The 24,369-nt window shown below is 32.4% G+C and overlaps 1 protein-coding gene across 6 annotated transcripts in view; it reads left to right on the top strand.

Annotated features, from left to right (window-relative positions):
- The window catches only part of Hpf1 (Histone PARylation factor 1), a 69,992-nt gene that overhangs the window by 40,265 nt on the left and 5,358 nt on the right, over positions 1-24,369 (top strand). For 4 of the 6 annotated variants that reach the window (XM_085816974.1, XM_085816973.1, XM_085816975.1 and 1 more), the window contains 3 exons: positions 3,554-3,625; positions 10,360-10,458; positions 15,876-16,111. In XM_085816974.1, the coding sequence (XP_085673100.1) occupies positions 3,554-3,625; positions 10,360-10,458; positions 15,876-16,111 (407 nt within the window). The remainder of the gene's footprint in view (positions 1-3,553; positions 3,626-10,359; positions 10,459-15,875; positions 16,112-24,369) is intronic. The other 2 variants (XM_035350166.2, XM_035350167.2) reach the window with 1 other exon arrangement.

Raw genomic sequence — 24,369 nt, 5'->3', positions numbered from 1 at the left:
CTAAAGCGAACACCAAACGTTAAATTTAAAAACTGCACAGAATTTTACTTTGCGGAACAACTTTATATAAAAAAAATAATAATAAAAAAACAGAAATTTCAATAAAAATATATTATATATATAAAAAAATTACAATGAAATAAGGAATATCCTTTAACATGAATATTAATTATCCTAATAAATAAATTAACCAACTTCCCATTGCAAAATCTTAATAATTCAGATGGTATAAAGGAAGTTAAGAACTTTGTTTCCTAAAAAAATCATACAAAACTTTTTATATAATCAAGACATAATATAAAAAATTATAATGAAATAAGCAATAAATCTCATATTTTCAAGAGAAAATGGTCAGCATTCCAGTATCCAAAGCAATGAATAAAAAATTGTTGCCGAAACCATGTTTCTAAAAGAATGAAACTATCATTAGAAAGCAATAACCAGTCAAAATTGGGCTTTGTGTATGACATAATTCAAAATATACAAACCTCTTTGCCATTAACTAATAAAGAGAGAGGGGGGAAAAGGAAATTCTTTCTGTTGTGCCTCGCGAGATACACGCAGGACGGAATAAGAAGATTGCAATGTGTGTGTATAATTAATAATATTTTATTTCATATTTTCAACAGTCAGCACTCTGGTATACAAAGCATTGAATGAAAAACTGTTTCCAAAACCACATTCCTAAAAGAATGAAACTATTCAAAATGATTTGATTTCATCAAAAAATAAAATTTAAAAAAAAAATCTTATTTGAATTTTGAAAAATCACATCGAGGTGCACTGGCTCTTGTCTAGATGCACCTCTATGTACCAAATTTTGTAGCCCTGGGTCTATTAATTTACGCACAGCACAAACAAAAGAAACACACAGACAGACTCTTTCTTTTATTATATGTAGAGATGGATATTTTTCTACAAGCTGCAAATGAAATTTGTAATGAAGCATAGTTCAAATTTCAATTCTTGACTTTTTTAAAGAAAGTTATGTCTTTACTGGTTTATTTATCTTTTTTTGTTGTGTACAAAAAATTTTTAAACTGCAGCAGATTTTACACAAGTGCTGTAAAATCAAACATTCTGTATCAATTAAGATAAGATATAACAGTGATTTTTTGTTTGACTTATAAATTAATACATTCTGTATCAAATTTATTACTTTTTAAAGTTATTTTTCCTTATTATTATTCTAAATTTCTTAGCATAGTTTCAGCTACATTTAAATAACAGTTGAGCATAAATAGTGATTTTATTATAAATATTATCTGAAAAGTATATGGAATACCTTTAAAAATATTGTCCAAAATATGCTCAAAATGGTTTTCAGTCTTTCATTGCAAATAAATTTAATTTCTTGAGAAGGCATTCAATATTAACTTCAGATATGTGATTTTTATTAATTCTGAGTATATCGTGAAAAATGCGATAAAATTTCAATAGTACAGCATCCAATGGTTCTACATACTTGATAATCTTGAATTCTTTGACAAACATTTCTGCCATAAAATGGCACTAATAATATTTCATTTGACAATATTCGGTAAATTTCAGCTGTTGTTTCTCATCTTTTTTGCTGTTTTCAATTAGTCTTTTTTTCAAATCTTTGTATTTATATATCATTCGCTTTCTTTATTTATCTGAAATGTTTTCAAAACTTGATAAAAATGCTCATAAGAGAATAAAATGTAAATATAGGAATTTGTTTTGGGTAAAATTTATTAATATCTAACTGCAGCTTTAAAAATTTCCTAGTCTAGTTCAGTACAAAAGAGGCAATGTTTGCAGTGCTATTGTTTACAAACAACACATTATTACAGAAAGTTAAAAAAAAAAAAAAAAAAAAAAAGGGCTGAATATTATGAAGCAAAAATCTGCTAAAAGAAAGTAAAAATGTTGGTCATCTAAAATAATCAACCACTCTTGAATTCTTTAAAATGTTTTAAAGTCTTTGTTTGAACTATCCATTAATTGCATTTTAAAAAATGAAATAATTGTGGAATGATAATTTATGATGTTTTAATTCAAAGTGTATTGAATTCACAAATAAAAGACATGAAGAGTACGAAAGAAAATTCAGCCAAGGCCATTTCAGGTAAGACTAGTGAAACATTAACTACATTTGTGAAATTTACCAGTAAATAAATAAATAAATAATATCGGAGAAATAATGAAAATTCTTAGTCTAATAGATTTTATTATAATTATTAAAAAGTTGAAAATTTAGGAAGTAAATGGATATTCAAATTTTATTTGGAGGTCGTCATGCACTGCAATAGTGATGATTTCAAAGCAAAAACTGATTAAATCTAATTGAACTGTGAATAAATTTATTTATTAATAAGTTTTAATCATTAAATAAGTTTGCAGAATGGCTTTATGCAATATTTATTCATGTCACATTATATTTAGTATTGAAAAAAAATATTTTGCGTCATTATATAGTTTTAGTCCAATGGTTCAGCGTTAGATGGAGAGAGAGAGCTACAGTAATAATAATTTCACTAAGCCAGTTGCTACATGTCTGGAGAAATGTTGGTGTCAATTCATGCAGCATTCCAAGATATACAGGCTATCATTTAAGGCCTCAAACATTCTTCAAATCTATCCATATGTAACTTTGGGATTTTAAAATGAAAAAAGATGAACTTGCACATTTTTCACCAATTCTAATATTGTTAACACTTCAAGGCAAAGCTAATACCGTAAGTTCCGGAAGAAACGCCGCGGCGTTTACGTGTTTAAAACTTAAATTTTCGGCGGGTGTGGCATTTAGGTGCACTAAAAATAAAATATTTCCTATGATGGTCATTGTATATAGTTTGGATGGTGTTGTCATTGTGCATAGACTGGTGCTGTTCCCACACAAAAGACCACTCAGTTGCTTTTTGCGAACGTTATTTTGTTTACATTCTTTCCTTTGAACGGACCTACATGCCTTATTCACCCTACATGCCTAAACGAGATCTCAGAACAATAACATTCTTCTCCCTTTCAAATCAACATTCTCATCAGTTTGAATAGTCTCTCTCCTCTGCCATTCCATGAATCTTCTAGGACCCATCCTCTCCCTACCCCTGCCTTTTCTGCCATGGAGGTAGGAAGTAAGATGGAGTAGCCCTAAACAAGTTTCTTCGGTACCCTGCTCTGAAGCACCGGCGATCCCTACGTGGTGACCAAAACATTGGGTCATTTACCATTAAGTTCAATGGGATTTGACGCGTTTGGATGTAAATATTTTGTAATTACGTCGTAAATATACATATAAATGTATATATTCTCTTTTTTTACAACACTTCAGAGTCCTAAGTATATGAAAACAACATATTTTTAAACAACATTTCATTCTGAAAAGAATTAAATGCTATACTTTTCACAGGACAGTTTTCTCAGAATGGTTTAATTTGAATGACATATTTTCACAAGTCTTTGTTAGTTACATTAGAAAAACAAAATTAAGGTAATTCGATTTTATTCGGTTAAGGTACAAAAATTAAGATCAAAGTTTATTGTATTATTAATATTAAAATTATACATTATTTCTTTTCTATTATAGAACTTCTTCCTTAAATACTTTCTTAAATATGACGATTTTTTGGCTTCTGAGGCATCTTTTAAATCGAAAAATGTAAGTCAATTTATAATTAATGCTCTATTTGGTTCATTTTAAATTAGAGAATTATTAGGAATTAGCGAAATACTTTAAATAGTACTTGACTTTCTCTGAACATTTCTGAAAGGGAATAAAATAATTTTTTTTTTTTTTTTTTTTTTTTTTTTTTTTTTTTAAGTATTATTTAAAACTTGTAACTGAGTTATTATAAAATGTAAGGGGAATAATTCTTTTAATTATACTTATCAGATTTTTTTTTTTACCCTTCATTTCAACAATACATATTCCAAAACTCTTTATTACGTTCTTAAGTGCGCATCTCGTAGCATTTGCTTTACAATACCTTTTAACAGATTGCTTTGCAATACGAACAATTCTTACTTAAATAGTTTTATAACGTATTTGTCAACAGGATTTCAATTTATGTTTACAATTCAATATTAAGGTTATTATATATTTAGATAACATTTATAATCATTATAAATTAGATACATTTAATAATTAGATTTCTTCACTGTACTTTTACAGTTGTTTATAAGTGAATAAATTCTTCATTTCAAATACATTTATAAATAATTTAATGAATATGTATTTTGTCAAAGGCAGATACATGCTTTTTGCAAGCACATGCATAAATACCCATATATATTTCCTATTTTTCATTTCTGGCATGTGCACATCTTTAATTTCTGTGCATTCACTGTATTTTTCGTGTAAAGTAATTTACACTAATTTAGCATACACCCGAAAGTAGCGAATACTCTATCAAGGGTATCGAAAGACGTATACAATTTTAAATGTACCGTAAGGTATTTTTCATTCTTTAAGCATAACATTTTTCTTAAATCTATATTTTTGTAGTTCAACAGCTTAGAATTTTATAAAACAAATTCATAATCAAAATCGCTGTTGTTAGTTATCGAAAAATAACCAAGATGTGATTTTTGCGTAAATGTCACTAAACTATACAAATTGCTATTATCCGTCACACTATGAATGTTTCTTTCACGCGAAAGTGTCCCTTTTTCGATTTGTATGGAACTATCATGTGTCGAAATACTATCAGAACCCTGTCAAGCGAGCTTCTGAATGTAAACAAAGAACACCCCATCTGGTGACCCAAGCTTCAAAGCAGTGCTTCACTTCTAGTGCCAGTTGGCCCCTCATTCCTTTCCTACCTCTATGTTTTCTGCAATTTTTTCCAAAGGCAGAAATGACTCCACCTGCCTTTCAATAACGAAATCTGACGTATTTCCCCTTTAGCATGAATCGTTTTTAGTTGGCAAGTAGAAGCTCAATCCCGGAACGAATGCTATTGTTTGCTGGAAGAGTCCAAGATTTGTAGGTATGGTACATGAAAGTAAAGATGAGCTAAGAGGAGAAAGGAAAAGGGATTTTGAGTGTAGGGAATTTCAGTCGTTCCGGGATTGAGCGCCTACTATGAACGGGCTCCTGCTTTATGAGGGTAGCTAGCATTTCGTTAGTAAGTGTATTATTTATTATTCTTATTGGTTGTCTGCTCTTTTTTTCAATTTTGATTACCCAATTTTGAAAATTCTGTGTTAAACTTACACTTTTTTAGTTTTCCTTATAGAACACTAAATAAGAAATATTTATTATGAAAATTTTTATTAATTCTCATTATTTCATAATATAAATTTTGTTTGACACTTCTGTAATAATGCAAATTCATTAAGTTAATCATTTATATCCCAGTATTTAGAATCAATGCATTTGAAAAATGAAATTTGAAAGACCTTTTGATTATCAATGACTGAATGGTCTAACTCATTAAAAGACCTTTTGATTATCAATGACTGAATGGTCTAACTCATTAAAAGACCTTTTGATTATCAATGACTGAATGGTCTAACTCATTAAAAGACCTTTTACAGTTAATTTTCAGAATGTGTGAACTCTAAATTTGTAACATATCTAAATCAACAACTGAAAGCAGTGCACAGGATTGATGTTAAATAATTTTGGTTAATTAAGTATAACAAAGTATTGTTTACCTTTTAACTGGACTTTATTCCATGAAACAAATTTTTTCTGTGTAAACTGAATTTGTTCTTTCACAAGTGAATACAATACTCTTTTCATATAAAGAAAGGTCTTGTAAAGCTCCATCAAAATATATCATACTAAAACACATTATTTTGTGCACCAGATAAAAGAAAAGTTAAATAATTATGTTTTGTTATTATCATATTAGAGGTAAATGTTATAAATATCAAAAATTTACAGTTACAATTTTCTACAATACCTTAAGTAAATAAAAACTTTACAGTTACGTATTGTAACTTCATGTAATACTCTGTTACTTTACTGTAATACAAGTTCTAATAAATATTAAATTTCGTTGGAATAAACCAAATAATGTAATTTTGCCAAAACGTTATGCCTTTAAGCAAATTTTAATTTTAAGCATACAATTTTACATTGCAAACATGTATTTCCATACGAAGTTTTTTTTTTGTTTGTTTGTTTTGTTTTTTGTTTCATAAATTGATAAAAATTAATCCGTCCTTAAACAAAATGTTCAATAAAACAGAGCATAAAAATAAGCAGTGAAACTCCTTCCACAGTTCGGGAATAAGTCAGTGAGGATATCCCTTTTTTCTCTGGGATCCACTGAAAGCCATTCCACGGTCTAATTATTATTTTCGTTGGAAACCATTCCGGAACCTTTCCTCTCACCTGCGTATATTGAACTCGCCCAGCTAACAATAGCAGGCGTTCCGAGATTGACGGTCTAGTTTCTTGCCATTCTGCCAGATATAGATCCCATTAGTTTCGGTACAAGTACTTGTTGGATAGTTTTTAAGTAAGAAGGGAGCGGAAAATTTTTGAAAATGTCACCTAAACGGCACAGAAGCTATACTGCTGGTTTTAAGCTTAATGTAATTTCACGTGCTGAACAAATTGAAAATCGAGCAACAGCTCGAGAGTTTGAAGTGGACGTGAGATGTATTCGATGTTGGAGAACTGAAAAAGAACTTTAAAATATGCCACAACAAAAGCGAGCCAAAAGAAGTGGTACTTTAAGGTGGCCGAATCTAGAGGACGACCTTGCAAACTGGATAAAGGATCAACGAAGAAAGGGAATGGCAATTTCGACTGTAAAAATTCGCTTACAAGCAAAATTTATAGCAAAACAAATGAACATAAATGATTTCAAAGAAGGTGTAGCAGATTTATAAAAAGAAAAAAATATTTCTGTGCATACTAGAACAAGAGTCGGGCAACAATTACCAATGGACTGGCAGGATAAAAAGGCATCTTTTTTAAAATATGTGACAGATATTATTGGCAAAAAAAACTTTTTTGGTCACAGATAATAAATATGAATGAAACGCCGTTAGCTTTCGACTCTCCTGCAAACAGAACTGTTGATGAAACTGGTGCCAAAACTGTATCTGTGCTTACGACGGGGACTGACTGTTTAATTTATTGCCAGACTACCACAGAGTGTGCAGTTTTTCCGGCTCAATCAAATTTGCCACATGGCCGCATCACATGGTACTATCTGCCCGTGGTACCCCAGAGGGAGCGGAGGAGGTGGAAAAAAGGGGGAGACCGAGACATTACGCGATCATGGACAGCAAGTGGAACGTCCTAAGTTAATTGAAGAAAAAGCACCATGTCTCAAATTAACAGTACAATACAAATACAGAAAGAGTAAAAATATATACAATATGTACACTATATACAGGATATTGCACTATATTGCACACTACTAATCATTAAGTAGGACTACAACGGGGCATGAAAGAACGTCATTTACATGTGTGTTAGCTTGTGCCGCAAACGGTGACGAGCTAAAGCCAATGATCATTTTTAAACGAAAGACTATTCTGAAGGGAGATTTTTCTAATGGCGTAATTATTTGTACAACGAGAAAAGTTGGATGTGCGAAACAATCATGCATGAGTGGCTACAAAAAGTTTGGCAGTGTCGTAAGGGATCTTTTTTCCAACCAAAAGGGTTATTGATAATGGATTCCATGCATGCTCATTTACTTGAGTCAGTGAAAACCAGATGTCAAAAATTGTCTACGACTGTAGCAATAATTCCTGGTGGTTTGACAAGAATCTTACAACCATTAGATTTGTCAGGTAATAAAGCCTTTAAAGCTGAAGTCCGAAAGTGGTGGGAGTGTTGGATGAGTGAAGGATTGCATACGTATACCAAAAGCGGAAAAATGCGTACAGCATCTTATGAAGAAGTTGCAAAGTAGGTAGGACATGCGTGGAAATCGGTAAAAACATCGTCAATAATAGCAGGGTTCAAAGAAGCTGAAATTATATCCTTAGATAAAGAGACTGTAAACCAAGATGATGAATGTGACGATCTGGAAGACTTAGATCAGAATTTACTAAATCTTTTTAATCCAGATAGTGAAGAATCAGATTTTGATGCCTTCATATGATGTATAGGTTGCTGTAATTCCTTTTGTAAGTAAAATTTAAAATTTCCTTTTGTCATACAAATTTAATATTTCGTTGTTGCAACATTTTTTATAATATAGTCTGAGTATTACAAATATGGACTTCTTTAGCGGGTAAATATAAGTATATATGTGAAGGTAAATATATTTTCCACATTTCTTACCTTTAATTTATTTTTGAGTTATGGTTTCATTTCATGCATTTTTCTTAACTGGTATGTCATATATCAGGACTTAGGTTGAGATTTTGCATCTATACGGCCCACGACGATGTCACGCGTAATTCAATCTATTGCAGCATTTCTGTGTAATTTTAATTTTTTTCCCGCCATTTTTCTCGAGTGCAGCGTTTACGCTGATGCAGCCTTTCTTCCGGTAATTACGGTATATTGTTGCCGAAAAAAGCATTCTTATATGAACTAGAAATTATCTTAAGTAGACCATTATGTTTTCATAATGGCAGAAACATATGTTCCAACAAATTTGTCCTGCTGCTTTTAAAAACACTTATTTGCAATTAACTCTTGAAGAATAGCAGTGGTACTGATTTCAACAGGGTGAGACTATTTTTGTGGTACACTTAGAACTTTCTGAAACATCATTAGACATTTAAACTTTCAGCAAAGATTGTGCTTCCATGTTCCTCACATCTTTTCATGTGCGACTTTTATATCTTATGCATGTACTGTGTTATACATACATTAAAAGTAGGCTTTTTTAATATTAGAACAAACCAAAAACTACATAACTTTCTCCCCTCATTTTGGGATTACACTGCTGGCCACCGTAAATGCAACACCCTGAAGGAAGCATGCAAATAACATGAAATTTACAACATGCATTAGTGAAGGTGAGATATGCAAATGATTAGAATTTCAGCTCAGACACACATTACACGTGCCTGAGGTGCAACTTCAAAGCTCTATTTAAGGCTTGGAGTTTTTGACGACTTTAAGTTCGGCAATTGTGTTTTTCTTGTGGTTTTTCAAAAAAACTATCAATTATGCCTCGTAGTAAACAGCGATCATCTTTTCATCAAGTATCCGAGTTTGACAGCCTACCCAGAGTGTAAATTATCTTTCAGGGAAATCGGTAGTCGTGTTGGACGAAACCAAATAACTGTAATGCAGATATGTGACCGTTGGATGCAGGAGAGTACGACGGACCGACGTGTTCGATCGCATCCACCGCAGTGCACCACTTCACATGATGACAGGAACATTGTGTGCACGACAGTTACAGATTGCTCAATCACATCACGAACCATAGCACAGCACGTTCAGTCTGTAACGCATCATCCAATGTCTGCGCGTACCATTCGACGCCGTTTACAGCAGAGTGGTCTGTGCGCAAGACGTCCATTGCTTCGTCTACCCATGACGCAGAACCACAGACGTCTCCGCCGCCAATGGTGCGATGAAAGAAGGATGTGCACGGTAGAATGGAACGAAATTGTCTTTACTGATGAGTCACGCTTCTGTCTGCAACACCGCGATGGTCGGTGTTGCAGACAGAAGCCAGACTAGAATCCGACCATCGCAGTGAACTATTCACGAATAGTTCACCGCAATGGTCGGATTCGAGTCTGGAGACACCGCGGAGAGAGGATGCTGAACAGCTGTGTTATGCACCACCACACTGGTCCTGCACCTTGTATTATGGTATGGGGTGGTATTGGCTATCACTCTCGCACTCCTCTAATATGCATTGTCGGTACTTTAAACAGCCAGCGCTACATCTCCGAGGTGTTGGAGCCAGTTGTCCTTCCTTACCTTCAGGGCTTGCCCACAGCCATATTTCAACGGGATAATGCGCAACCACACGTAGCACGCATTGTCCAAGGGTTCTTTGTCAATCGCCAGATTAAATTGTTTCCCTGGCCGGCTCGTTCTCCGGATCTTTCGCTGATAGAAAAAATGTGGTCCATAGTTGCTGAATGATTGACCCAGATAACATCCCAAGCTGCCACACCAGATCAACTTTGGCAACTTGTGTGGAATAAACATGCTTTATGTTTAAATAAATGCATTTTTTCAGCCTGTACTTAATTGTGTGTTTTCCACTCATGTAACTTGCAAAAATTTTTATATATTTTTTAGAAAATTTTTTCCATTTTTAATTATCCAAATTTTTATTCAGTAATTAGGTACTACTTAGAAATGAAGTTTTCTGATGGTTTAAAATGCTTTTCAAAAATAATTTTAAAAATGTTAAAACTATTATTTTTGTGCATGCATTGAAATGTAAAAATCAAAATTAATTTTGTTTTTCTATATATATTTATGTGTTGTATTTTCAGAGATGATCCATCTGAACTTCCCTCTATCTTGGCAGCTAATAATGCTGCACTGGATGCAAAACTTACATTGGTTGGTGATAATATATTTGCAGCTATGAAGTAAGTATTTTAATTTTCATGAAGCCGTTCTAACAAGAATATATCTATTTGTAATATTGCAAATATCTATCGTATTTATGAATCCATTTACAAATTTTATTAGTTTATTGTTCACCAGTTTCAGAAAAATATAATTGTATTAAAAAAACCCAGTTTTGAAAGCTTTACAAAGCAGTTGCTGTAAGCATATATCTATTTGTAAATTGCAAATATCTGTTGTATTTATTTGTCCATTTAAGAATTAGCGTGTTTTTTTCAATTAAAAAAATTTTAAGTATTTTTAATTTAATATTACAGTTGCTCAAACTGTACATTATTTATTTCTTTATGAAATTATATGCCACAAAAGTATCTATATGAAATTTTAAAAAATATATACATATGCGGTGATTTTGCGGATAGGCACAGGAATGTCAAAGCTGGACGATATAATTACATCAGAGTCCGGGCATTGTTGTGGCTGAATGTAAGGTGGCATCCAATGACGACAAAGAAGTTAGCTGTTTTGATTCCACATCTTTATTCAATTCAAATGCCAGATCATTTTTACTTTAAATGAAATTCTCCAAATTACATATCCAATAATGATTTAAATTAAAATAAGGTTAAATTTTGTCTTTTGACGTTGTAAATATTCTAGTAAAGGGAAGAGTAATGGACAGAGCACAGTCTTGTAGCAGCAATAGTAGGAAGCAGTCTGATGAAAAATGGCACAAACTCTGTATTTGTACTAGCTGTTATATAACATGCCAGAATGTTCTTGAAAGTACTGGTCTAGGGGAAGGTCCTAAAATTGCAGAAAGTTAATTATAGGTTGCTTGTTCGCGCAGAGCAAAGCCATTGTATTTTTTTATATTTTACGCATATGTATATAACCTGGGTTTCTTATCCTGTCATTACAAGTATTTTAATTGAGTGCCATTGGTTTAATGGTAGACATGAAGACAAGGAGAAAAATTCTGCTTAAATATATCCCAGTGTGTTTTCAGAAATTGACTCCACTGCTTCAGAGATACATTGCTTTAATTTATCAGGGTTTTGTGGCATAGAAGGCAAATACCCTTTACTTTGATGTAGCCTCACAAAAGAAAGGGAAAAATTTGCAGGATGTTGAATATGATGATCTTGATTCCAAAGCCTTTTTAAGAGAATCTAAAATTGTAATTTTAAACATGGCACTGTTTACACTAAATATAATTTAACGAAGCCTTAACCTATCCAAGAGGCAAACCACAATGAATTATATTTTGATTGTTATTTTTCTTTGTACATTGAACATTTAGACACTAGTTGCATATTTATTGACAGCTATAATTATTTAATTTTGAAAGCTTTTAATTCAAAATTTGGGTTTCAGGTTGTATATAATAAGATGAGTAAACTCAGATTTGGTCTTGACCTGCCTTTTAGTACAAGATAGTCACATTGAAAAAAGTGTCTTATTTGCATATTGACTGAATAAATATTAAACAGAACAAAATTCTTATACCGTGTAGCATTCATATTACCTTTACTGATTTATTAGCCCAAAGCATGTTAGCCCAGAAGGGCTATTAATTTCGTTTTCGCATTTTGCGTTGGTTCACTATAAATGTTGGTTCAGTTTTCAAATTGTTGCCACTAAATATTATGGCCCTGTGTTATATTTAAAGAAATTAAATAATGAAGAATCTGCATAAATCTATATATATTGTGATAAAATAATGATATCTAGAGCCATCAAATTTTGAATAACATAATCTTCCACAGAATGTGGGCATCTGGAAGCCCTAATTTGGAATTTGTTTAATTATTGATTTCATGTTTTGTAACACTTTAATGAGTTTTTGATAACAAACTCAACGATTTCAAAGCGAGCAATGACAACACTGTACGGGAAAAAAAAAAATTTATCTCCAGTGCACGAGACTGTGTATCATAAATTCTGAATATAAGCTCATTTCAAAATTATTTTGTGATATTGCTGTTGAATTGAATTTTATGGTTTAAGTATGAAGAACATGATGTTTAATAAATAAAGGTAACACTCAAAACGTTAAAAAAAAGTCCCTTTGGGTTTAATGTAAAATCTGAAAGCTTTCAGATTTTTTTTTTAAAGTTTTATTAATAATTTTTCTTGCCTTTCTGAAAGCATCAGAGTGGCTTGTTTGAAACTGGAAATATTACATTAGGGAGGCATAAGCTACTATGTTATCTTGTATATGTAGGAGTCATCAGCAGAAGTAAATTCAGGAAAAACGAAGGAACAATAGACAGTGTTTTCAAAATCATAATAATAATTAGATGAATTCCTTCTATGCTTAATGATAATGTGTAGGCATTCTGTCCTGTACCTTCATATTATGAAAATTGGCATTTCCATTCAGATTGAAAATAGCTTCATCATTGAACACTAGTCTTTCAGTGAGTCAGCCACCAGCACCCGAGTGGTAAATACTGGTAGTTCAGTCCGTGGTTCAAATCTTGGGGAACGACTGGTTGCATGGACATTTTTGTGGTTTTCCTCATGTGTAGTGTGTATACAAGCTAGTTTAACTTAACATAACAGTGCTGCTTTTATAAGCTATCCCGTATTATGGGCTGTGATACTTGCGCTTCTTTACCATCTCATCTTGTTGAGTTCATTCAGATTTTCATCAGTTCATTCAAATAAGGTCTTTATTCCATTTACTATCTAATCTGATGTCTCTAATTGCCCTGTTCTTTTTGGGGGTACTGAGGGTCAGTAAAATCAATCTGCTTCATCTACTGAGGAATACAGTTTTATAGAATGCACACATATTGCATTTAGTTCAAAAGTGTTGCTGCATTGTTACAGTAGATTCTGTATGGGCAAATTTCATTGATTACCAATGCAAAAATTGAGGTAAAAACATCAGGGAGGTAAATGTTGCGAAGAAAACGGCATGAAGGGAAAACATCATACTATGAAACATTGTCATAGGAAAAAAAGCAAGAAGAAAACATCATGATAGAAAATAAAGCTGTGCCATCATTTTTCAGCTTTACAACATCATGGTAAAAAAATAAATTCCCTGCAAAACATCAATGATGATATATTGTTTTTAAGTTTAAATGTTTGAAATGTATATTCATTTTGTAATGATATTTGAATGCAGAAAGAAATGTAGACTATTTTTATGTATATTAATTCAGATTTTTTAACTACTTAATAATTTTTTAATTTGAAAATTTAATAAACACTGTTCTAGCTCCTGACAATGAAAAAATACTAGTTTTTATGTCGTAATGCGTCTTTGGCAAATGCAAATAATGCAGCTGAATTTTTCATTTTTTAAACCTCGCATGCAGTTCTTACATATCTTAAGCTAATTAAGTATTTTAATATTCATTTGTAGTTTTTTTTATTTTCAAATGTAGAATAAGCTTTTTAATCAAATTCTGATATTTGGTATTTCTATAATAAAGTAGATATTAAAAAAAGTGTTTAGACGTTTTATATAGTGTTTAGAAGTCTAGAAGGTTTTTAGAAGTTTTATATAAATTTTTTTAGAAGAGGGTAATTTAATTTGAGGGTATATTCTTTTATAATTAAGTTGATTTTAAACTTAGATTATGTATTTTAATTTTAATATGAAAAACTGCTGATAAATTTTTAATTATCTAGTATTATCTAATTGTTAAAATGACTTAAAAGTTTGCATCCTAGAGACAGAAGTGTAAAACATCATTATCAATTAGTAATATAAATTGGATGGTGTAAGGATCATTCTTAATAAATATGTTTTATATTAAAGTATTTTATACATAGTTTATTTAATATCTTAATGCAGAAGTTTTTATAAAAAAAAAGTATATTTTGAGAATTCCTGGATATGTTTCTAAATTAGCATTAGTTAGTGGCTAATGAAACATATAGTCACATATTATGTTTTACAATATATATTAGATCTTATCTTTATTATATATTATCTCTGCTATGTATCTTATCTGTTTTATAATATATATTATTATCTTATCTTTATCTATTATGATTTATATCATGTATTATTTTTTAAAGAAAGGATTACAATTTAATTTAAATAAAATTTTAGAAATATTTGGACTGTGAGATAAAAATTGTTAATTCTCATGATGCAATTTTATTGAGCAGTTTTTGGTATTGAAGAGAACTCATCCGTACTTCTCAGTTTATTTTTTCGATGCTTTAATGTATATGATATGTTGATTTCAGTAGTTTCAGTGATGATGATTTATAAGCTTTGCTCTAAAAACTCAGTTTCAAACTGCACTATTACTGTTTTTCCCCTGAAGTATTTTGCCTTTATTTATTTATTTTTTATTATTTTTTATATGTATTTGCATGAGCATATGTTATGGAAATGTTGTGTAAAGTATTTGGGGAATATTTAAAGTATGTGTATAAATGTTCAGTGTTAACACATTTTATTCAATTGGCATAATTTTCTGACTTGAGCTACTGTTGTGTCTATATTTGTTTAATCAAAAAATCATGAAGCATTATCTGTGTTATAGAACTGAAAAAATGAGCTTTAATACTTAGTGAAGATGTATTTGTAAATTCTTGGTGGATAAAAGAACTTTTTTCCCATCTGAGTGTAATGAGATTTCACAGCATAATAAAAAGTTATCTTACTTAACAAAATTAATTTTGAAATTATTGGAAAGTTTTATTACTGAAGTTAGTAGATCATCTTTGCAATGCATGTATTGTAAAAACTCTTGAAAATCATAGACTAACTATCTTTGATATTTCTTTTCAATAAGATTGTATTAATAAAGGCTTCAATATATATTTTTGAACTGCCATTTCAGAAACAGTATCTTGATTGAGTAATGGGAAGGAAAGATTTGTGAAATTTATTATTGAAGTCATTTGCCACTAATATAATGTACGTTTAAAATGTGCAAAGGTACAGGTAAGTAAAGTTAGAAATGTCAGGATACAGGAACTTCAGCGTTAGTTTTACTGTATAGTCTCGCCACATTAACTATGCAGTCTGCTCCAGTTTTGTTAGAGAACATCCTAGGAGATCAGATCTCCAACCCATCTTTGCCTACTGCCAATATCTTGACTTTTAGTTCGCCATGTATTTTGAATGCTTCTCTTTCAGCACAGACGCTGTATGCTTACAAACACCCATGCCTTTTCTGGGATTCGAACCGACGCCCTTTGGTACTGCAGTCAGCGTCACTAACTATTATACCAGCTGGGCAGCATTTAAAAGGTGTAGGAAGATAAACAGAAAAATCTCAATGAAGTCTTAATTGTCTGTTTTGGTTTTAGTACTTTCCTGCTTCAATTTTATTCTCTAGCAGTGGGGCAGATTGCTTCAGTGGTTCAGTAGTTTGTAATGTTAATGTGTATATTTTAACATGTGTTTTACAAATTTTTTATATTCTTTAATGATATTTATTTTATCTGAATTCTACAGTGCTGAATTAATAAAAGGAATAAAAAAAGTGAAGCCAAAGAAAATGAAAGAGAAATTTTCTAAAATTCAAGAAAATCTTCAAAAGTTTGCCAAAGAGAAAAGATATTCATTGGAAGTGAAGACAGCAAAAACTAAAGCAAGAGATAAAAAAGTTGTAACTAAATCTTTCCATGGTCTAGGTATAGTGGTGCCCTTTAAAAATGATATTGGATATAGACCTCTACCTGACAGCAATGGTAAGTTCTGATAGCACTCATATATATATAATCTTCAAAATATGTGAATGGGGAAAAAAATTATGTGAAATATGTATCATAAATCATCTCAGTGTAACTGAAAACTAGTTTTAGCAAAAATTTGATAGGTATTCATTAATAATGTTCTAAGTCACATTTTATAGAATATTCAGTTTATATTCTTTGTTTTATTTTCAATCTTTGAGAAAATTAAATAATAATAATATGCAGATATATGCTCAGAACTTAAGGAACATCATTATACAAAATTATCAATACATACTACATTGCAATATACATAGCTAAAATATATATAGGAAAAGCCTGACTCTTTTGTAATAGTTTAGTAGTATTTATCTTGTATATTCTTTTAGTAGTTCAGCTTTGATTTGTGTATTTACATATTAGCTTGTCGACTGTAAAACTGTCACCAAACAGCATAATTTAGCACCAGTTATGGATACATATACAATCACAAATAGAGACAGTCACATTTCAAATGTTTCATTATGGCTGTTCTCAAGTTTAACACAAAATAGTCAAAAGATGTATTCAGTATACTCATAATGATGTCTTTATTATTATTATTATTATTTTCCATGAGAAAATACTTCTTAAGTGTACTACTACACTTTCACTTAAGTGACCAAGTACAGAAATCAGTAACCATACTAAGTACTTGAAATCAGTAAATGTGCAACTGCAAGTTCAAACATATTCATTTCATAACACTTAAAAAACTCTGTATAGGCTCCATCTAATATGGGGAAGAGAAATAGGGGTAGTTTCAAAACTTTTTCATCAGCCTTTTTAAGTACAATCTGTTGTGCTTAGATATCATTCTGTTATGTATACTTAGACAATATATATTATGATTTATTTATACTGCATTTACTTGAAATTAATATTCCTATTTTTCATAAATTGTCCTGTATATGTATGTGTGCATGCACACATATACATACATACAGTATAAAATCTGGAATCCGGACTGGTCGGAACTTCGGCGATTCCAGATTTGGGATTTTTCCGGATAATAGATCATCAATTTAAATCTGGTAAGATGGCATGCAGAAATTATACGATTAAAAATATGAAATCGTAATTTATGAAATAAAGAACAATTATGATCTAAAGAGTATCAAAATTTACATTATTGAAAGGAATTTATTAAACATTTCTTTAAATGTAAGTTGTTTAAGATGCTTCCATAAAAATTCAAAAAGTTCCTTTTTCTTTTTTCTTGTGTCGTATACAGTTGACTTTCCAATGCCATACACCTTGCATAATTTTGAGACGTATATGCCTTTATCCATTTTTTGCAGCAATTCCACTTTTTGTGTAATGGACAACAAAACATGGTCTCGCTTTGTAGATCCTTTGGTAACTCCAGAATTGGAAACTCTTTTCGACATAATCAAAAGTTCCAAGCTTAGTTTTTATAAAATTCCCGTAGTAATAACAGTCTGCAAAAAATAATAAGCTGGATCAAATTAGAAGATCATGGAGCAGTGCAGTCTGTTATACATTATTGGCTGTGTATCACAAGATTGGCGAGGAAAGCCAAGTTGTTTCGCTAAATTTTGTCTTGCTCCTATTGTGTACTGAATTAAGCCTGAATTGTATTAGTTTACTTATTTACTATACCTACGTTTATTTCTTGCACATGCTTCAAACTAATCAAAGTCTTGAATAGATAAACTCCCACATATACTTAAAGCTTTATCTAGGGCCGGCGCTCGATACCGCTTGGTGCAGTCTCTATGGGTCCTAAATTCTGCTACAAAGCACTTTCCTAAGTTCTAAATTTTCACCGTGCCTAAACTTTGGATCCCAATGCTTTCCCTAAATCATAAAAACTACTCATCCCTTAATTTTGCCGCTTGGTGCTTCCCCAAATTCCAAAAATTTCATCTTCCATAAATTCTGTCGTCCGGTGCCGACATATTCTGCTGCTGCTTCTGGGTTTATGGTGAATAACATATCAGTTATTCTTAATTAAAATGGCACTAAATGTAATCTTTTGACCTACAAGTTTCATTAACAAAATCTATTTTTAGCATATGAAAAGAAATTTTTGTTGAATTTTTCCTCATTAACATTTCTTAAAGCATTTAAAAATCTATAATCATCGCCAAGCGTAATGTTAGCATAAAAGGTTGCCATACTCTTGTTACTCAATTATTAATATAAAAAAGTTTAGATATCACAGCATGAGTTATTACTGAAGTTGTCATGTATTGATAAACATGTGGTGGTAAAAGCAAAATATAATAAATACTGACTCGCCAGGTCGTCATCAGGGATATAAAATAGGTGAATGTTTCGGTTTGAGATGTATGCCAAGTAGATACTCAGCTACGGAGCCAAATTATTAATCGCACAAATTTATGCTTACATGATTGTTTTTCCATAAGAAGGTATTTTATTTAGTGCCTAAGTGAAATTATGAATGGGAATTTTGAAGTGAAAATCTCCACATGTTTTATTATGGAAGGAAAAATCAAATGCGCATGCGTAAAGCATGCAAAAAAATCGAAGTTCCATGAAAGAAGTGGTTGTTTTTGATGAAATTGAATATGTGCATAGTTCATACACAAGTAATAAAATGATTAAAAAATCAAGGTCATAGTATCTGTTCACGGCTCACAATCACCCAATGAGTGTACAAATTAGTAGTTGGTCGAACCGCCCCTGGTGGCAATGCATGCTTGAATTCATCGAGGCAAGGAGTGATATAGGTTCATAATGTCATCCTGTGACACATTCTGCCAGGCATTCATCAGTTGTCGCTTCAGATCTGCAATATTTTGTGGTGCCTGAATCTGGCGGCCTACCATGCCCCAGACGTGATCGATTGGTGAAAGGTCTGGGGACCTTGCTCACCAGACCAGGAAAGGTAGAGTATCAACTGCACAGAGACAGTCCAAAGATATGCAAGCGGTATGTGGCCTGGCATTATCTTGTTAGAAAATGGCCCCAGGATGGCATACCATGAAGGGTAATGCAACCGACCCCAGGATGGTATCAACATATCGTTGAGCTGTTAAAGATGTACAGAGGATGACTAAAGATGACCTGCTGTCATAAGAAATAGTGTCCCACTCCATCATACCAGGGGTTATGGCTGTATGCCTTTGTAAAACAAAGGCTGATTGGGACCGCTGGCCCCGTCTTCTCCAGACACGAGCACAGTTGTCATCTGCTACAAGAGTGAAGCGGGATTCATCGCTAAACACTATACGATGCCAGTCGAATGGCAGCCATGATGATTGGCTGCAACACCACTCCAGACGACTCCGCTGATGTTGTGTTGTCAAAGGCAAACGTCTTAAAGGTCTCTGTGGCTCTAGTGCGTTGAATAGTCGACAATGATACCATTGGGGTGGTTCAGGCCTTGCAAACAATCATCCTGTCTTGCCTTGCATTTTTGTTTCTTGGCCTTCCAGAGCCTTTATTTTGTCGGCAATTTACTTGTAGCAACCACTGCTGCCAACATCTTTGTACAACAACGTCTGTACGCTGTAGGTGGTGCCAGTTGATCAGTATGACCTCCCAGCTTCATGCAATCCTGCAATGCGACCGCCTTCGAAGTTGTTTAGTTGTCTGTAAGGCCTTCGATATTGTCATAATGACATCTTTCGTTGCTTCTTTATGGAACTACAATGGCAGCAACAAAAAAAACTTAAATTTTCCGCCTCTGTTACTGGTTTTATACCTTGTGAATTGCGCACTAGAAATGCGCACTGTGATCGTAATTCCTTTTCATTTGCCTTGAAACTTTGATCATTTGCATATTCGATAAAGATGTTTTTGCATACCAAATATCATCACGATTACAAAAGTCCTTCTTGGTGCTTCAATTTTTTTTTTTTTTTTTTTTTTTTTTTTTTCCAGAAGAGTGTATATATAGGAGAGATTATCATCTTGGAAAAAGCAGATTAAAGTCTAGTGTTATGCATTGAAGATAATGGTCAGTAAAAGATACAGTATAAAAATATTCAATTAATTATTGCTGATTCCATGAAAAAGGCTGATTTTTCAGTGGGTATTAGCTTTTTTCAATATAATTAACAATTAAGGAAATCTGAATCATGTTTTGTCTTCTCAGTCTAGTTAAGTGAAAATTCAATTTAAGAGAATATCTAAATTAGGTCAAATCATTTCAAGTCTCAAGCAGACTGTGAAAGTAACCCAACACAATTCTGATTCCTGTAAAAAATTCTGTAAACAACTTGAATATTTTGAAATAATAATTGTAATATGTCAAAAATACCTAAAAAATCAAATATATTCGTAAAAAAACGCATTTACAATAAAAAATTTTACAAGGGAAAAAAAATTTAGATTTAAAATTTCATCCAATAAAACATAAAAGCTTAAAAGTTCAAATAATTATTTATTAAATAGTTATATAACTCCTAATTATAAAAATATAGCTGCCATTGCTTGGTATTAGATATTTGTCAGAAAAACTTCTAGAAGAATAGTGGCTTTTTTACTTAAGGGTTGCATCTTTTAAGCTGATATGTTAAAGATGTCTAAAGGGCAGCTGCCCAGGAAAATCTCTTAATTGGTGTATAAAATCGTAGGATTGTCCCCTAGATTTGGCCACCTTACAGTGCCACTTCTTTTGGCTCATTTCTGTTGTGGCATTAAACTCTTTTTCAGTTCTCCACTGTCGAGTGCATCTCTCGTCCACTTCAAATTCTTGAGCTGCTGTTTTATTTCCAATTTGTTCAGCATGGGAAACCAGCAGTATAGCTTCAGTGCCACTTAGGTGCCATTTTAAAAAATTTCCTGCTTCCTTCTTACTTAAAAACTGTCCAACAAGTATTTGCACCAAAACTGGCAGAATGCAAGAAGAATCGATTCATGCTGAAGGAAATACATCAGTTATATATATATATATATATATATATATATATATAAAAAAAAAAAAAAAAAACAGTACATTTGCAATGGAAAAGGCAGTGGAGGGGAGATGATGGGTCCTGGAAGATTCATCAAATGGCAAACAAGAGGGATTATTCAAACTGATGAGAATGCTAATTTGAAAGAGGGAAGTTCCAAGATCCCATTTAGGGGGAATGAGGCGCATAGGTCCATTCAAGGAAAAGAATGTAAACAAAATAAAATTCACAGAAAGCAACTGAGTGGTCTTTTATGTAGGAACAGCAACAAAGTCATTCAAACTATTGTAGCATAAGCACATCTGAGATGGATAAATAATCTAACCAGAGGTCTTTTAAATATTTATTTTTAAACTTAACAAAACTTCTGGATTAAATAAAAAATAAAATATCATTGCGGTACAGCCATAACATACAGAATTTCCGCTTGATGTGGCTCTGAACAGCCATTTGGTGCAACTTAATCTACAGCCCCTCTAAGCATAATTCTCACATAAAAAAAACCTCTGCCTTCCCTTTTACGTTAATTTAGCAAGAGAACCACACAGGAGTTTCTTCTGTTGATGATCATTTAGTGAACATTGGTATTACAGGAAGGAAACTGCACAAGGAGGTGTCCTTTATGCACTTCCTTTCTTAATTATCTGGTGAATAGTTCTCTTAAGAACATGTAGTCATCTAATTTAAAACAGATGTTCCATCAAAACTGAGGATAGTCACATTATGTTAAATGACATTTTAGGAAATACTTTTTAAGTGCATCTAAGGTGTGGTGTGGTGTATTTAATTATGGCAAAGCACACGAGGGCTATCTGCCTAAAGGGAGGGATGCCTTTCGTGGAGGACTTTCTAAGGGAAACTGGCTCGTATACACGTTACACATGGGGAAAACCACGAAAACGCCCATGCAGCCAGCCCGTTCGCGGGATTCGAACCTCCGACCGAACTACCAGTGTTCAGCGTCTTTACCGCTCGGCCGCTGGTGGGCTTAAGTGCATCTAAGAGCCACATTGGTAGAAGTGCCGCACCTGCTTAAAATTTAAATTTTAAACATGTAAATGCTATGGTGTTTCTTCCAGGAATTGCGCTAGTTTGATATGCTGACTAGTTTTGTCATTCCAGAACTTCAGCAGAGGCATTTGCTGGATCACGTAACATTTATTTAGGATGGAGCACCATCGCACATTGATCGGTATTTACAGTGGATGTTGTATCATCACTCTAAAGAAAGGATCATCAAGTCCCTTTTTCCCACTTGCATGTTTGCCTCTCTTCTCAGATCTTATGCCAAGTTACTTTTTCCTACAGGATTATTTGAAGTCTTATCTTGGTTGGGTCCAACCTTAAAGGACAAAATATCATGGGCTGTGCTGAGAATTTCTAGTGGCATGTTACTTTCAGCCATTGAGATTGTTGTCCACGAGACATAATGTGTGGTCCATAAGGTGGATCTCATTGAAAAAACTCTAAGCCCTTACCAAAAAAAAAAAAAAAAAAAAAAAAAAAAAAAAAAAAAAAAAAAAGTGCTTTTATTGAATAAAGTGCTATGTTGCACTGAAATACCATCTCTGTAACCTTTTGGAGCAGTTCATTTGCTTCACTGAAGTGGTGTAGCTCTGAAATTTCTTTTTTGTTATTTATTTTTGTAATTCTGAGCTGTGTAGACTACAGTGGTGCAACATTTTCTCCTATCAGCAACTTTTGGAATTAATTTTTTTTTTTTCACAAAATCTTTTTTTTCCACATCTTCATTAAACTCTTGATACCAAATTTGGTGGCATTTCAATTTGGTAGATCAAGCTGCAGGTGGCACTGAGTAGTGTCAGTTAAAAAAATTAATAAATAAATCTGTATATATCCTTTCTTTATAAAGGTTTTGATAAAGGAAATTACAAAATCAGAAGGCAACATCATCATGCTATGTAGAATAATTTCCTTTTTAAGTAATAAATAAAACTACAGAGGTAATTAGTAAGCTTCTGATTTCCCAGAAAGAAAATAAGCATTCATCTACATTTTTATTTCTTAAAATTTATCCTAAAATGTGAGAAGAATCTGATTTTAAAATAAATGTGGTATATCATATTCAAATCTATAATATGCATATTACATGGTCAGTTGCTTCCTCAACTATCTACCTTATTAAAAAAACTACGTAATTTCAAAGTGTGTATTCTTATTTAGGTACCATTTCTTAAAAAGAAATAACTTTTTTATTTCATAACTTTTTCAATGTTTATTCTCTGTTAAAAGTGAGTTTAATTTTTATCATTTTCCAACATTAAGGGGGGGGGGGAATATTTCTAGAATTTTATTATTTGTTTCATATAGAAAGGAGGTTTTATAGAATCTTAAAATTAAAGTTGAAATAAACCTCTTTTGGGAGCTAGCGTTTAATTGAGTTGATTCGTCTGATCCCACCACTCATTTTGTTCTTTTTGCTCTGTCCAACCTGGTTAACCTTTCCCGATCACACTGCTCGATCAATTCTTTCTGCTTTTCTGGCCTCATTGCTGGTGTTTTTCATCAAGTTTATTGTTAATGAATAGTGAGTCATAAAAGAGAACTGATTCACTTCAATGAATGAATGGTTCTCATCTGATCACATTAAAGAGGCAGTTTTTGCCTTTTCTGGTATATGTGGCGGGCGAATAACACTGCAGTTATCCAATGTAGGTATATTCCTAGCTATGAACTCTTTGCATGCTCCCACTAGAGGTTAGCTGAAGCAGATTCCTACCAGGAAGTTGAAACAATTTGGGAATGATTGGTGTGAACTCCAGACATTGAGGAAGCTGTGCTACATTATGTACAAGATACTCTAAGTCACACTATAATGCATAATGTTAGGGCTTACCACTAAAGCGTCCAGAGGATTCTAAGAGAAAGCAAAATGTATCCGTTATCATACAACATACCTAGGCAGTTCTGGATATGCTGTACTAAGCTGGATGATATGATATGTTGCACAACAAATTGGATAAACTGCATTATAAACATGCACAGACTGGGTAATTATGCACCTTTGATTCCTTTTGCACAATGGTTTCTGCGGTAGTAGGTTACAGATCTTCTTTTTCCTGCTTCTGTATTGTTTTGTGATATTCACAAGGGAAGGAACTTTCAAAGTGCAACATGAAACCTTCATGTGATAAGAAGTTAACCAGAATACAGCTGTTTTGAGGTAAATGTTCAGGCTGGCATTATGGAAGATTACATCATCAGATTTTGCATGTTGCCTTTTCATCTCATTAGTAACAGTTGCTTGATATTTCTGGAGCATATATTACCAAAATGTTTGAATGACAACTTCCTGCGTCACTGTGACCTTTATTGTGGTTCCGG

This window comes from Stegodyphus dumicola, chromosome 5, assembly GCF_044657685.1.
Source record: "Stegodyphus dumicola isolate Sdum_Otavi_A_Nest chromosome 5, ASM4465768v1".
Taxonomy (NCBI): domain Eukaryota; kingdom Metazoa; phylum Arthropoda; class Arachnida; order Araneae; family Eresidae; genus Stegodyphus; species Stegodyphus dumicola.
This window is presented reverse-complemented; position numbering and strand designations above follow the sequence as displayed.